General features: G+C 67.9%; 1 protein-coding gene across 1 annotated transcript in view; it reads left to right on the forward strand.

The window, feature by feature from the left end:
* The window catches only part of CFAP74 (cilia and flagella associated protein 74), a gene marked incomplete at its 5' end in the record, with an annotated part of 33410 nt that extends 20052 nt beyond the window's left edge, over positions 1-13358 (forward strand). The window contains 22 exons of the mRNA XM_079777893.1: positions 248-368; positions 1415-1485; positions 1972-2094; positions 3128-3249; positions 4005-4133; positions 4804-4891; positions 5369-5542; positions 6243-6376; positions 7644-7920; positions 8962-9060; positions 9603-9742; positions 10129-10263; positions 10437-10546; positions 10655-10710; positions 10861-10980; positions 11151-11306; positions 11558-11687; positions 11870-12024; positions 12138-12270; positions 12390-12520; positions 12658-12792; positions 13033-13358. Of these exons, the coding sequence (XP_079634019.1) occupies positions 248-368; positions 1415-1485; positions 1972-2094; positions 3128-3249; positions 4005-4133; positions 4804-4891; positions 5369-5542; positions 6243-6376; positions 7644-7920; positions 8962-9060; positions 9603-9742; positions 10129-10263; positions 10437-10546; positions 10655-10710; positions 10861-10980; positions 11151-11306; positions 11558-11687; positions 11870-12024; positions 12138-12270; positions 12390-12520; positions 12658-12792; positions 13033-13134 (2841 nt within the window). The 3' untranslated portion in view covers positions 13135-13358. The remainder of the gene's footprint in view (positions 1-247; positions 369-1414; positions 1486-1971; positions 2095-3127; positions 3250-4004; positions 4134-4803; positions 4892-5368; positions 5543-6242; positions 6377-7643; positions 7921-8961; positions 9061-9602; positions 9743-10128; positions 10264-10436; positions 10547-10654; positions 10711-10860; positions 10981-11150; positions 11307-11557; positions 11688-11869; positions 12025-12137; positions 12271-12389; positions 12521-12657; positions 12793-13032) is intronic.

Here is a 13358-nt window from a genome sequence, read left to right on the forward strand (position 1 = left end):
GCCGGGCCAGGAGAGGAGCGTCGCAGCCTGAGGGAGGGGCCGGGGGGCGGGGGGCAGCACATGTGACTCCAGGACGGCACCCATGCCCGTGGGCTCCGAGGAGGAGCCGGGACCAGCCTGCCGGGGCTGGAGCGGCATGAGCCCCGCCATCGGACCGCAGGAGCCAGCAGCACCCGCCAGGCCGGACCGGGCTCCCGTGTGAGTGCGAGGCGGTGCACACGCCAGCACAGGTGTCTGCTCTCCGTAGAGCAGCGTCTTCACCTACGACGAGAGGAGCATGTACGAGAAGGTCCTCCCCGCCGTCTCAGAGCCGCAGGTGGGAGGCACCGACCCCTCCCTGATGGACCAGGACCCAATGCGCAGCCCGGGTGAGGGGCGCGGACGTGCACGGGGAACGGGGTGGGGAGGGGGCAGGACCACGGTGCAGCCAGGTGAGGGGCAGGTCGGAGGCCCCGGCAGCACTGAGCCCCTCGGAGGAGCCGCCCGGAGGCCCTGCGGTGCGTCGGGGTGGAACGTGCAGGCTCGCTCTCGGCCACAGGAAGCAGTGGCGAAGGGAGGGCGGAAGTGGCTTAGCTGTCTCCTCACCTCCCTGGAAGGTCCTCACTGGGACGTGAGGAGCCCGGGGGGGGGGGGGGGGGGCGCAGCCTGGGACGGAGGGGGAGGGGACAGAGGGGGAGGGGACAGGGGAGGCCTCGGGGCTCCTGGCGGGGTCGCTGGAGGCACAGCCCCCGGGGCCCGGGGCTCCGCGCAGAGAGCACATGGCACTGTGGCGTTGGCCCGGGGCCCAGCCCTGCGCTGAGGAGGGACAGCGCCCGGCAGGCTGACCTGCAGAGTGGCCTCCCACCTCCCTTCACAGTTCTTCCCGACTCAGCAGTCCCTCCGCTCCACCGGTCACCCGGCAATGGCAGGCATGGGGGGGGGGGGGTCCTTCAAGAAGGTGGGAGCCGCTGCCCCGCCTGGGCCCTGGGTGGCACCCCTGCCCCCGCCCCTGCCCCGGCCGCAGCCCGCAGCCGCCCTCCCCCTGCACTAGGTCCCTCTCGGCCGGCCATGCTCCTCAACACACATCCTGCTGTTTGCTCATCTCAACACAAAACCCCCTCGAGTCTTGTCCCCGCCCCTTCTGCTTGAAATGAACCCCAAAGGCTGGCTGGGGTGCTCTCTCCTCTCGGGCTGCTGCGCCCACCTCCCCGTCACTGGGGCTTTGGGCAAAGCCTCCCCGCCCCCCTTCCTGCTCCCAAGGTGGCCCCCCCATGCTCCGAGCAGCAGGTGATGCAGAGCAGGGAAGGGTCTCCCCCAACTCCAGCTCCCGGGCCCCCGGGTCAGCAGGAAGGGTCGGGGTGACCGTGTCTCGGGGGTGGGCACAGCTTCCCCTCTGCTTGGCCCGTCCTCACATCTGAAGCGCCTCCTCTTCCAGAATCGGAGGATGTGACCACCGTCCTGCACATGTTCTCCAACGAGGAGCCGATGGAGATCACGCTGGGAGAGGTGAGCGAGGCCCCGCCAGCCACCGCCTCCAGCGCCTCCCGGTCTGCGGGCCCACCCAGCAGGCGGCCTTCCCTGCGCCCGAGCCGCCACGGCCGCGGGCGGGAAGCCTCTGGGCAGTGCAGTCCGCCGGCACCGTCCCGAGCGGGTCTGGTAGAACAAGGGCAGCGACGGCCGGGTTGTGGGTGCAGGGCCTGCTGAGCTGTGGCGGCGTGTGAGCACGTGTGCGTGTGTGTGGGCATGTGTGAGCATGTGCAAGGCCTGCAGTCATTGAGGAGAGCAGTGCTGGGCTGGGGGAGCATGCGGGGGCGGGGGGGTCCTGCCAGCCCTTCCCACCCCTCGGCCGGGATCTGGGCCAGGAAGGCAGGGCCGGGCAGGGCCAGGCTTTGTGGTGCGGCCACCACTGCCCTCAGGGACACGCCCGCGGGGAGGCCTGGGAGGCGCCGTCGTGGAGCAGGGAGCCTGAGCCCGGCGCCCGTCTCCGTGCAGGTAACAGAGGGCTACATCGGCCCCTTCAGCTCCATCAAAGTGCCCATCATCTTCTCCCCGGTCACGCCCGGCACCGTGCAGAGCAGGTTCCAGGTCATGTTCAAGAACCAGCAGTGCCCGACAGTGAGTGTCCTCAGCCCAGCACGCCTCCCGGGGCGCCCTGCCCCACGCCATGCGGCGGCACGCCTCCACACTCAGGCAGCTGGTGGTGGCACGGACAGTTGGCACCCATAGCCAACAATGACACATGTCCATGAGCATATGCACACACGTGTCCACACATATACGGACATGTGTTTGTGGGCACACAGTCATGTGCGTGTATGTCCATACACATGTGTACACACGTGCATATGTTCATGCACACAGCCTTTGCTCTAAATCACTAGAAATGTCTTTCTTAATTTCCAAGTAGTTAAATTTCCTTTCGTTACTTTTTTCATTTGTTTTTGCGTCTGTGGAATTGTGCTCAGATGATATAACGTGCACTCGCTCTCTTTTTTAACTTGTTAAAGTTCTGTTTGTGACGAGAGGTGAGGTTAACTGTGAAGACGATGAGCAGATCTGGTGGCCGGTGACTCCCATGCCGCTTCCCTCCCTGCCCCTCCGTGTCGGCCCCGCATCTCCGCAGGCGGCTCCCGGCTCCGGCTCCGTTAGGCCCAGAGCGAGGGCCCTTGCTCACTGCCACGCGCTGTGCCGCTCCCAGGCCCACCCACGCCCTCTCGCGCCTGCTGTGCCGCGCCTGCCGTCCTTGGGGCTCCGCCTCCCTCTCTGTCCCCCCAGCACAGCCACCCTGTGATCGTCGCTTTGGATCTTTTTTTAAAATATATTTTTATTGATGTCAGAGAGGAAGGGGAGGGAGGGAGAGAGAGAATCATGGATCAGCTGCCTCCTGCACGCCCCACACTGGGGATCGAGCCCACAACCCAGGCCTGTGTCCTGACCGGGAATCGAACCCTGACCTCCTGGTTCACAGGGCGACGCTCAGCCGCTGAGCCGCGCGGGCCGGGCTGATTGGGAATTCTCACAGTAGAGAGACTTCTCTTAATCACACGCTGAGAAGTGCCCTGGACCCAGGCATGGCCAGTGCCGCCTGTCCCCACGTGGCCGGCGCCGCTGCGTGGAGCCGCGTGCTGAACTCTGCCCTCCCGTCTAGTTGCACTTCCGCGTCATCGGCGTGGCGGTCGACGTGCCGGTCTGGGTGCCCAAGTCCATCGTGGACCTGAAGATATGCATGTTCGACCGGCTGTACCAGGACACCATCCAGGTCCAAACACGGTGAGTGCGCCGTGGGCTCAGGGCCGGCTGGGTCGGCGAGAAGCCTGAGGAGGCGTCTGGAAGCTCTTCCAGGGCCCAGGGGTCCCAGGACCAGGTCACAGGTCCCGCCCACCAGGACAGCCCTTGTCCCGTAGCTGAGAGGCCTGTGGGGGAGCCGGGGAGGGGAGCCCTGGGGAGAGGGGGCCCCAGGGACCAGCTGTGATGGGGGCATCGCTCAGCATGGCGCCCGCGGGTGGGGTGGGCGCGCGCAGCCCCTCTGGCTGGTCCTGAGCTGGGAGCAGAGACAGAACTTCACGGAGCTGCAGCCACGGACCACGGCCTGGCCATCCGGGAGCCCCGAGCGTCCCGCGAGTCTGTGCTGCCCGCGCGGGGCCAGCCTGCCCCGAGCCTGTGCCTGGGCGGGAGGGGGGCGGGGGCCAGTCAGACAGGGTCCCCCCATCACCCCGACGCCTCCAGGCCCGGCACCAGCGCCTGCCTGGCGGGGGGCCTCCCAGGAAGCCCTCAGGTTTCTGAGAACCTGCAAGGGCCGCGCCCCGGTCGTGGTGTTTTCATTCACGAGATTTCTCACCCGACTTGGGGGCGGGAAGGCTAACCCCTGAGAGGCAGGGCTGGGAGACCCTGGCGGTGACGTCAAGGCGCAGCTGGGCGTGGGGGTGCCCCGAGCGCCCTGGGGCCGGGGGGTGAGAGCTAACAGGCCCTGCAGGCAGTTAACCCCTGGTCCCGTCTCCCCCCCCCCCCCCCCCCCCGGGCCGCAGGTCGAAGGCGGCCCTGCGTCTGAAGTTCGAGGTGTGCAGGGAGCTCAGGGGGCACATGGAGCTCCTGCCGGAGACGGGCTACATCCAGGCCCTGTCGTCCTACTCGGTGCAGCTCAAGTTCCTGCCGCGGTGAGCGCCGGGCTCGGCGGGGTGGGGCCCAGGCGGAGAGCAGGGGGCGGTGCCCGGGTACCTCCCCACGCCCTGTGTTTCTTGCGCCGTAGCTCTTGCATGGCTTGTTTACTTCAGAGCGGGCAGGACAGAGCGCTGCCGGTCCACTTACTGCTGCCTTCATTGGCTGCTGCTTGTCCACGCCCCGGCCGGGCTCAAACCTGCAACCGTGGCGGATGGGGACGATGCTCTACCCACTGAGCTACCCAGCCAGGGCCAATTGCAGGACTGAAAAGCACCACTCAGATTTTTTTTAAAATAGAAATATTTACATAAAAAAATACATCAGCCTGAGTACTGAAGGGTCCCGAGTTCAATTCCCAGTCAGGACACAGGCCCGGGTTTCGGGGCGTGCAGGCGGCAGCCAATTGATGATTCCCTCTCATCACTGATGTTTCTCTCTCTCTCTTCCTCTCCCTTCCTCTCTGGAATCAATTATACACACACGTGTGTGTGAGCATGCGTGTGTGTGTGTGTGTGTGAGCGTGCATGTGTGTGTGTGTGTGTGTGTGTGTGTGTGTGTGAGAACGTGTGTGTGCATGCGTGTGTGTGCACCACTCAGGTCAGTTTCACTGTCGTTCCCCGAAATATAAACGAGAGGCGCTCATGCGAGTGGCGCGGTCTCTTGCAGACACTCTCTCCCCGAGGACGCAGGCAAGTATTTCGACAGGGAGAGCCGGATCCTGGAGGCCCCGCTGACAATCCGCGTGGCCGACCAGGTCTGTGGGGGCCTCCCGGGAATGCTGGTGTTTGGGGAGCAGGGGGTGCTCTGGGAGTTGGGCCCCCGGCGGGTTTCCAGTCACCAGGCGTCACCAGGCGGCCCCTGCAGGGGAGATGCAGGAGGGGAGTGTGGTCAGCGGGGCTCGGGGCTCCCCTGGCTGCGGGCGGTCCCAGCACCCAGACCCCACGTGCCACACACTCGCACACCTGCTCACACTCACACCCGCAACTGACCTCACACTCAGACCGCAGAGCGTGGCATGCACATCCTCAGGACGTGCACACGTGTGTGCACACGCGTGTGTTCACTCCCACGTCTCCCATTGGCACCTCGGTTACAGCTGCATCCACGCCCTTGCAGGTTGGGTGGCAGAAGAGGGGGTTCTCTGAGGGCGAGCCGTGTCCGTGAGGGCCCCGCGGCCGCAGCGAGGCTCCTGGCGGTCCGTGACTGGATGTGCGGGCCCTTTGCCCGTCAGGTCAAGCCCGTGGAGTTCACCGTCCACGCCACCGTCACCACCTCGGACCTGGAGCTCAGCCCCTTGGAGGTGGACTTCGGCCACTGCACCATCTACGAGGCCATCAGGGCCCCAATCAGCGTCTGCAACCTCTCCCTCCTGCCCCAGGAGTTTGGGTTCGTCGGGGTCCCCAAGGTGCGTCACGTGGGCAGGGAGGGCGTGGGGGCAGGGACTGAGTCAGGAAGCTCTGGGCACAGGTCAGGTGACTGCTGACCCGGAGTCCAAGCCGCCTCCCCCTCCCCGCCTCCCTCCTCACTCCTCTACCCGGCTCTCTCTGCTCGTCCCTCTCCCCGTCCCTCCTGCCCCTGTCGCTGCCTCACCCTGCCTTTCTCCACCCTCCTCTCTCTCCTTCTCTGGCCGCTGCACCCACCGACTCCAGACCCCTCTGCCCCCCCTTCCGGCCAGAGCTCTGCCTGCCTGGCCCCGCAGGGCAGCCAAGACGAGGCCTCTCCCTGGCGGCCCGTCCCCTCCTGGAGCTGCCCCTCTGTAGACCTCACCGTCCACTCACAGTACACACATGTGCTCAGTGCACGCAGGCACTCACAGCATGTGCTCACACGCATGCAGATACTCACACGCACACTCACAAGCATGTGCTCACACGCATGCAGATACTCACACGCACACTCACAGCATGTGCTCACACGCATGCAGACACACATATACACACTCACATACACACAGACACACATGCGCTTACATGCACGCCAACGTGCTCGCACACTAACATATACACCGACATGCACATCGCACACTGCCGCGCCAGCCCCCACGCGTGCCCTGCAGTCCCCATGACGCTCCCGCAGACGCTGTGTGTGCTCTTGGTGCCGTGCAGTTTGTGGACATCCAGCCCAACGACGGCTTCGGGACGATCCTGCCCCTGGAGACCATGGAGCTTGACCTGATCTTCCAGCCCACGAAGGCCAAGGAGTACAGATTTGAGCTCATCTGCAAGTCGGAGATCAACCGGTGAGCCGGGCCGGGGGCGGCGGGGGGCGCTGAGGGGCCGACGGGGGCCTGGGGCTGCGGGCTCCTCAGAGGGTAAGTGTGGGTGTGCGTGTGTGGACATGTGTATGAGTGTTTGGTGTGCCTGTATGCATGTGAGCATAGACACATGTGTGAGTTCATGTGAGTGTGCATGTGTCTGAGTGTACTATATATGTGGGGGCATGTGTGAGTGTGTGGACATGTGTGTATTCATGTGACATGTATGTGTATACATGTGTATGTTCGTGTATGTGTGATGTGTGTGGGTGCACATGTGGGCATGATGGAGGGCCTGAGTGAGTTGCCAGAGGCAGACGACCCAAATCCTGTCGGGAGACGTGCCGCACGTGAGCTCGTGGCGCAAAGAAAGGCGTTCCCGGGGGGAGTGACGCCGGGGGCCCCCTGTTCCCACGGGAGGGTGAAGCCACACGTCAGTCATGGGGACCCGACCGGCCGCCTTCCTGAGAGGAGAACATGTCACACGTAGCTCTGACGCCTCACCCGCGTCCGAAGGCCTCAGGGGTCGTGGAACCCGTGGGCGTGAGAGGCCACGTGGCGATGTCTCGGTGTGTGACCTCTCCCGCTCCGTGAGGGTGACGGGCAGCCAGCACCGCCTTCGCACGGGCCTTGGATGCTCCGCGGTCGGGATGGAAGCCGGGCGGCTGTGGGCCCCGCGCAGAGGAGATGCGGACGGAGCTCCCGGGGTAAAACCCCGAGTGCCGTGCCTCTTCGCGACGGCCGCTCGCAGTTCACTGCTGTGCCCGCCGTACAGGCTCCTGGGCTTACACCTGAGGAGCAGGTTCTCCGTCTTGTTTTCTTTAACGTCAGTAAACACGAAACCAAACAAGCCAGCAGTGGCCTCCTTAGTAACCTCGTGACTGACATTTTAACTGTCCACTCAAAACGTGCAGAGCCCTGGCCACGTAGCTCCGCTGGTGAGAGCTTCTTCCCGAAACGCCAAGGGTGGGGGCTCAACCCCCGGTCAGGGCACAGACAAGAATCCGCCCGTGCGGCCATAGCTGAGGGGAGCCACAGACGGAAGCCTGGAGGGGGCGGGGGGGGGCAGAGCTGCACCCCAGCTCCCAAGTGCATGGAAGTTAACGCCGGGGCCGTGAGCAGCCTGTGGCCCTGCGTCTGTCCCGGGCGCCTGCGCCGAGCCACCCACACTCAGAGCCACCTGGTCCGGCGCAGGGGGGCCCCACGCTGCAGCCGGGTGCCCGGCTGACCCGTGCACCCTGGTGGCTCACAGGTGCTTCAAGATGACGTGCCGGGGCGTGGGCGTCCACCCGCCCCTGCAGCTGTCCCACTACCAGGTCAAGTTCGCGGCCACGGCCCTGTACGACATGTCAGTGGCCTCCCTGTACGTGATCAACTCCCACCTGAGCATGAACTCGCTGACGCACTCCGTGCCCCGCGTCGGCTCCGAGGACACCTGCCCCGTGGGGCCCACGTCCTTCCAGTTCCTGCTGCCCCCCGACTCGCCCATCACCATCTCGCCCTCGGTGGGGACTGTGTTGCCAGGAAAGGTGGGTGTGGGCCCGTGGGGGTGGGCGGGCACCACAGCCTGGCTCTGCCCGCCCTGACGCAGCAGGTGTGGGGTCAGCTCTGGCCCCTGCAACCCAGGCAGGCCAGGGGCCGCTGTGGCCGCGAGCTCAGCCAGGAAGACGCCAGCCCTGCCCGGCAGGGGCGCCACGCTGTCCCCCAGGCGCCGGGCTGGGCTCGGGCAGGGCAGCCGGGTGGGTCCAGAGGCCTGGTCTCCAGGCGCACAGGTGTCTGTCTGTCCACTGGGTTGGTCCAGGGTTCCCCCCCGACTCCACCCCCCGGGTCCTCACAGCCGCTCTGAGTTACTTCCTGACCTCAGAAAGGTAGGGGGGCTGTTGAGAGGACTGCGTGAGGGAGGGGCACATGGAGGTGCGGGGGTGCAGGGCCCCCCGGGTTCCAGAAAGGAGGCTTATGTGAAACTCATTGCATTAACTGTACAACACTGCTTACGGAATGGCCTGCAAGGGGTTATTACAGGGCACGGCTCCGTCTCCCTCCCCTCCCCTCCCCTCCCCCTTTCCCTTCTCCTCCCCCTTTCCTTTCCCCTCCCTCTCTCCCCCTCTCTCCCCTGTCTCTTCCTCTCTCCCTCTCTCTCTCTCATCCCCCACACGCCACACCCCCCGCCGGACATGGTCGAGCACCTTTGCTGTACGGCCCAGGGAGCCCGCGGAGCTTTGGAAAGCCGGCTGTGCTGGTCATGGGCAGGTCACGGGCAGGAACTCGCCCCACATCTCAAAGGCTGAGAACAGAGTTTCCTTCCTCATCCATGTCGGGGGTGGGGGCCGGGGCCGACCCACGTGGGCACAGTGGGCTTGGGAATCATGCCCAGCAGCCCACCCTGCCTTCCGGGAGGGAGTGGTCAGGGAGGGCTTCCCGGAGGGGCGTGCCTCCCTGAGGCCCCCAGGAGAGACGGGCGCACACCAGGAGGGTCGAGGACCGTGGAGGGGAGCCAGGGAGCTGGGGCAGCCGGGCGGGCGGGCAGGGTGCCATCAGGGCCGGCTCTGCCCTCGACCCTCTCCCCCCAGAGATGCCTGGTCCAGGTGGCCTTCCGGCCCGTGCTGTCCAACGACCTGATCCGCCAGCAGGCCTTCCACGCCCAGAGTAAAGACGGGGATGTCAAAGGGGTGCGTGGGGACTCTGGCTCCGAACGCTCCCCCCTCCCCTCGAGGCCCCGGGCCAGGCCCCAGGCCAGGAGCGCTGGGCAGATGTTCGCCGTTTCCAGGGGCTACGACTTGTCCTCGGGAGACCCCCCCCGAGGGAGGACCCCCTGAGGGAGGACTGGACACAGCAGAGGAGCAGGGTCCACAGCGCAGGGGGCACGCCCCCCGGGCCCAGCACAGGGTCAGGCTGCCAGAGGGCTCTGACGGGACGGGGCGCACTCCCCAGCGCTGTTTTTGACCTGAGCGCTTGCTCAGACCCCCTCCTGGCGGCTCTGTGCCCTCTTGGTGCCTCGGTCCCCCTGGGCACCGGGCGGCTGGTGCACAGGCCAGGGCCTCTGCCTGGGGCCGCTGCTCCGGACTCTCACTCCAGCCCCTGCCCCTCTTCCTGAGGGAGCCACTTGGGGTGTGGGCCGCCACTCCCCGCACGCCCATCCCCCAGCCTCCGGGTTCAAGCACTGGCCAGCCTCGAGGGTGGGGCAGCCCTCAGCCGGCCTCTCACCTCCCAGTCCCACAGGGAGCCGGTCACCCCCCGGAGGGACCGGCGGAGGCTGTCCATGTCCTTACTGCGCATGCACAGCCGGGACCGCCCGTCCCGGGCCTCGGCCGCCCACGCCGCCCCGCCGCAGAAGCAGGAGCTCAAGTTCAGGTGGGCGTGAGCCCGCTCCCCTCCCTTCCCTCCAGGCCCTGCGAGGGGACCCCACGCTGCCCCCACAGACTCCCCCACAGACTCCTCCCCTGGAGTCCAGGCCCTGCCTCGGCCACCCGGGGAGAGGGAGCCCAGAGAGCTCGGCGGGCCTGGCTCGCCTGCGGCTCCAGGAACCTGCTCTCTGGCCGGGCGCCTGAGCGGGACCTTGGGGTCCGGGGAGGCCCCACAGGAATCAGGGAAGGTGGGCAGTCAGCTGGCCGGACGACACTGGCACAGCCCGAGCGGCCCCACGTGGCCGAGCCCTGACGAGCAGGTGCCCCGTGTGGGGAGGGCGGGGCTGGGGGCGCGTGGGGCCGGGCGCAGGCACCATTCCGGCCTCGTTCCAGCTCCGAGGAGTACCAGGTGGCCCGGGCCACCCTGGCCAGGACGTTCCAGGGGCGGTTTGACAAGATCGTGGTCCCCTGCGTCGTGGCCAGTGGCGACATCCAAGACAGGAAGGGGACGGAGCCCCTGAGCTTCAGGTGTGGTGCTTGGCCTGGGCGGGGTGGCCGGTCCAAGGTCCCTCTTCCTCGTCCGCTCCCAACCCAGACCCAGGTCCGGAGGGCCAGGGCCAGGGCTATGGGGGTGGGGCCAGGGCTTGGGGTCGGACTGGGGGCCGGGGCACAGGGCCATCAGCACCCTGCCTGCCCGCCAGCCCCCACAACACGCTGTTCCTGGAGCTGTGGTGCCCGGCGGTGGCTCCATCCATCATCGTGGTGTCTGACAAAGGCAACACCATCTCCAACTTCGGTGACGTCGCTGTAGGTGAGTCCTCGTTGGGCCCAGCCCCCCCACACCCACAGGAACCTGGGCCCTGGACCCATCTGCCCCCAATGGCCCCTGGGCTTGGGGCTGTGACTGGCCCCGTTTCAGGTCACCGGAGCTCAAAGAAGGTGTCCATCCAGAACATCTCCTCCGAGGACATGTCCGTATCCTTGTCCACGCTCTGCACAGGCCTGCGGGGGTGGGAGCGGGGGGTCTGTGGGGTGGGATCGGGGGCCTGTGGGGACGGGTGAGGGTGGGTGGGGGTGGGTGGGGGGCTGCACCCGCCTCTGGCCTCCCTTGACTCTGACCCTCAGGTGGACTTCTCTGTCCTGAACCCCAATGGCCCCTTCCACCTGCTGAACCCCATCGACAAGCTGCCTGCCGGGGAGACCCAGGACCTGGTGCTGTCCTTCTCTCCCCACGAGAGCACCCTGGTGAGTCCTGGCCGCCCCTCGCCCGCTCTCCACACCCCATGCCCCTGCCCCCCCAGCCCACCCTGTGCCCGTGGGCTCCAGCACAGGGCGCCCGCCGCTCCAAGACGGAGCTCCCTCCGCAAGGGCCCTGGCCGGTGTCCGCCCCGCGCTGAGGGGCCCGGTGTCCGCAGGCCCAGGAGACGCTGGACATCATCACCAAGAGGGGCATCCTCTCCCTGACCCTCCTGGGCACCGGCGTGGCCTCCATGATCACGTGCTCCATCGCAGGGGACGTCCTGAACATGGGCTACGTGATCGCCAGGGAGTCCGTCTCCTCCACCTTCAAGGTGCCCGCCCTGCCCTGGCCCAGGCGGGGCGGGGGGCGGGGGAGGGCCACCCCGGGGTCAGGCCCGCCTGGGTCAGGGAGCCCCCCACCCGCAGCCCCACCTCCACAGCCCTCCAACCAGGAGACCCGGAGGCCCTGTCCTGGCTGCCCTGGCTCCTCCGCCCGGGTCCTCCCACCTCGGTGCCTCTGCCAGGCGGCCCTGGGGCACTGCCGAGGGGGGGCAGCTCACAGGCCGCCCTGGGGTCCCCGCAGCTGCAGAACAACTCCTCGCTGCCCATCAAGTTCTCCGTGCGGCTGGCCAGCCTCTCCAGCTCCCGCCGCGAGGAGCTGCAGCAGCTGCCGCGGTTCCTCACCTCCCGGGCCCAGAGGACCGAGGTCGTGGGTGAGCTGCTGGGGGGGAGGGGGGCGTGAGGCCTGCGGGGCGGGGGCGGGGCCTGCGGGGGCGGGGCCAGCGGGGCGGGGTCAGCGGAGCCAGCGGGGGCGGGGCCAGCGGGGCGGGGCCAGCGGAGCCTGCGGGGCGGTGCTTGTGGGCGGGGTTTGTTATGGCCACGCCCCCTCCCGCAGGCACGCAGAATCACAGCGGGCAGAGCGTGTTCAGCGTGGTCCCGGTGGCGGGCGTCCTGGACCCGGGCGCCGCGCAGGACTTCACCGTGACCTTCAGCCCCGACCACGAGAGCCTGTACTTCTCGGACCGGCTGCAGGTCCTGCTCTTCGACAAGGTGCCCCCCCCCCCCCGCCCCGAGCTGCCCCACTTGGGAGGCGGGGGCCTAAGCTGGGGGGTCCCGAGCCTGGGGTGTCGGGGAGAGACCAGCGGCGGCTGCGCTCTGTCCAGAAAGTGTCCCAGGACCTGCTCCTGCGGGGCGCGGCCCGCGAGCACATGATGTTCGTGGAGGGCGGGGACCCCCTGGACGTGCCCGTGGAGTCGCTGACGACCATCCCCTCCTCCAGCCCGGAGCGCAGGGAGGGTGAGCCTCTGAGGGTCCGTCCGCCCGCGGGTGGCCTGCTACACGGGGGCGGGCTCCCCCCTCTCCCCAACGCCCCCGGGCTGCACCCCCTGGGCCCCAACCAGCGCCCCCGTCGCCAGAGCCTGAGGAGCTGAGGCCGATCCTGGTGACCCTGGACTACCTCCAGCTGGACACGGACACGCCGCCGCCCCCCGCCACCCGCGAGCTGCAGGTGGGCTGCATCCGGACCACGCAGCTGTCCGCGAAGAAGGTGACCCCCACTGCGCCAGCCCGGCCCTCGTGACCTCGCCCTGCACGGGCGGTGGGCGCCTGCTGGTCAGGCTGGGAGGGCGGGGGAGCTGGGCGCCCTCGCCCCACCTGCCGGGCCCAGCAGCCCCGTTCCCGCAGACGGTGGAGTTCAGCCTGGACAGCCTGGCGGCCCTGCAGCACAAGGGCTTCACCATCGAGCCCTCCAAGGGCTCCGTGGAGCGCGGCCAGACCAGGACCCTCAGCATCTCCTGGGCGCCGCCCGCCGACTTCGACGTAGGAGCCCGGGCGGGCTGCGGGGTGGGCCTGGGCTGGGGGGCGGGGGGGGGGGGGAGGCTGGCGGGGAGCCGGGGAGGGCTGCGGGGTGGGCCTGGGCGGGGAGGGCTTCGGGGTGGGCCTGGGCGGGGAGGGCTGCAGGGTAGGCCTGGGCAGGGAGGCGGGTGCGGGAGCCAGACCACAGGCCCGCTGGGTGTCGCTCAGGTGGCTGTTTGTCCCCCTCCTCCCCTCTCCTTCCAGCCCGACCACCCGCTCATGGCGGCCGCCCTGCTGCAGCTCAGGGGCGACGTGAAGGAGACCTACAAGGTCTTCTTTGTGGCCCAGGTGCTGGCCGGTCCCTGACCCACAGGGCTCTCTGCGGAGCCCCGGACCCGCCTGCCTGTCCTCGCAGCCCCCGGTCTGTGGTCCGGACCAGACCACCCATAGGCCTGGGACTGGCATCCCCTGCTGGGCAGCCCTGTGTGACCCCATGTTGGGGGCACCCAGCCCCACAGCACGGCTGCTCCCTGCAGCCCACTCGGAACCGGCAGCTGGGCCGGTCCTGCCCACAGCCTGCTCCTGCCTGA

This window comes from Cnephaeus nilssonii (genome assembly GCF_951640355.1).
Source record: "Cnephaeus nilssonii genome assembly, chromosome: 7".
In the NCBI taxonomy this organism is placed as follows: domain Eukaryota; kingdom Metazoa; phylum Chordata; class Mammalia; order Chiroptera; family Vespertilionidae; genus Cnephaeus; species Cnephaeus nilssonii.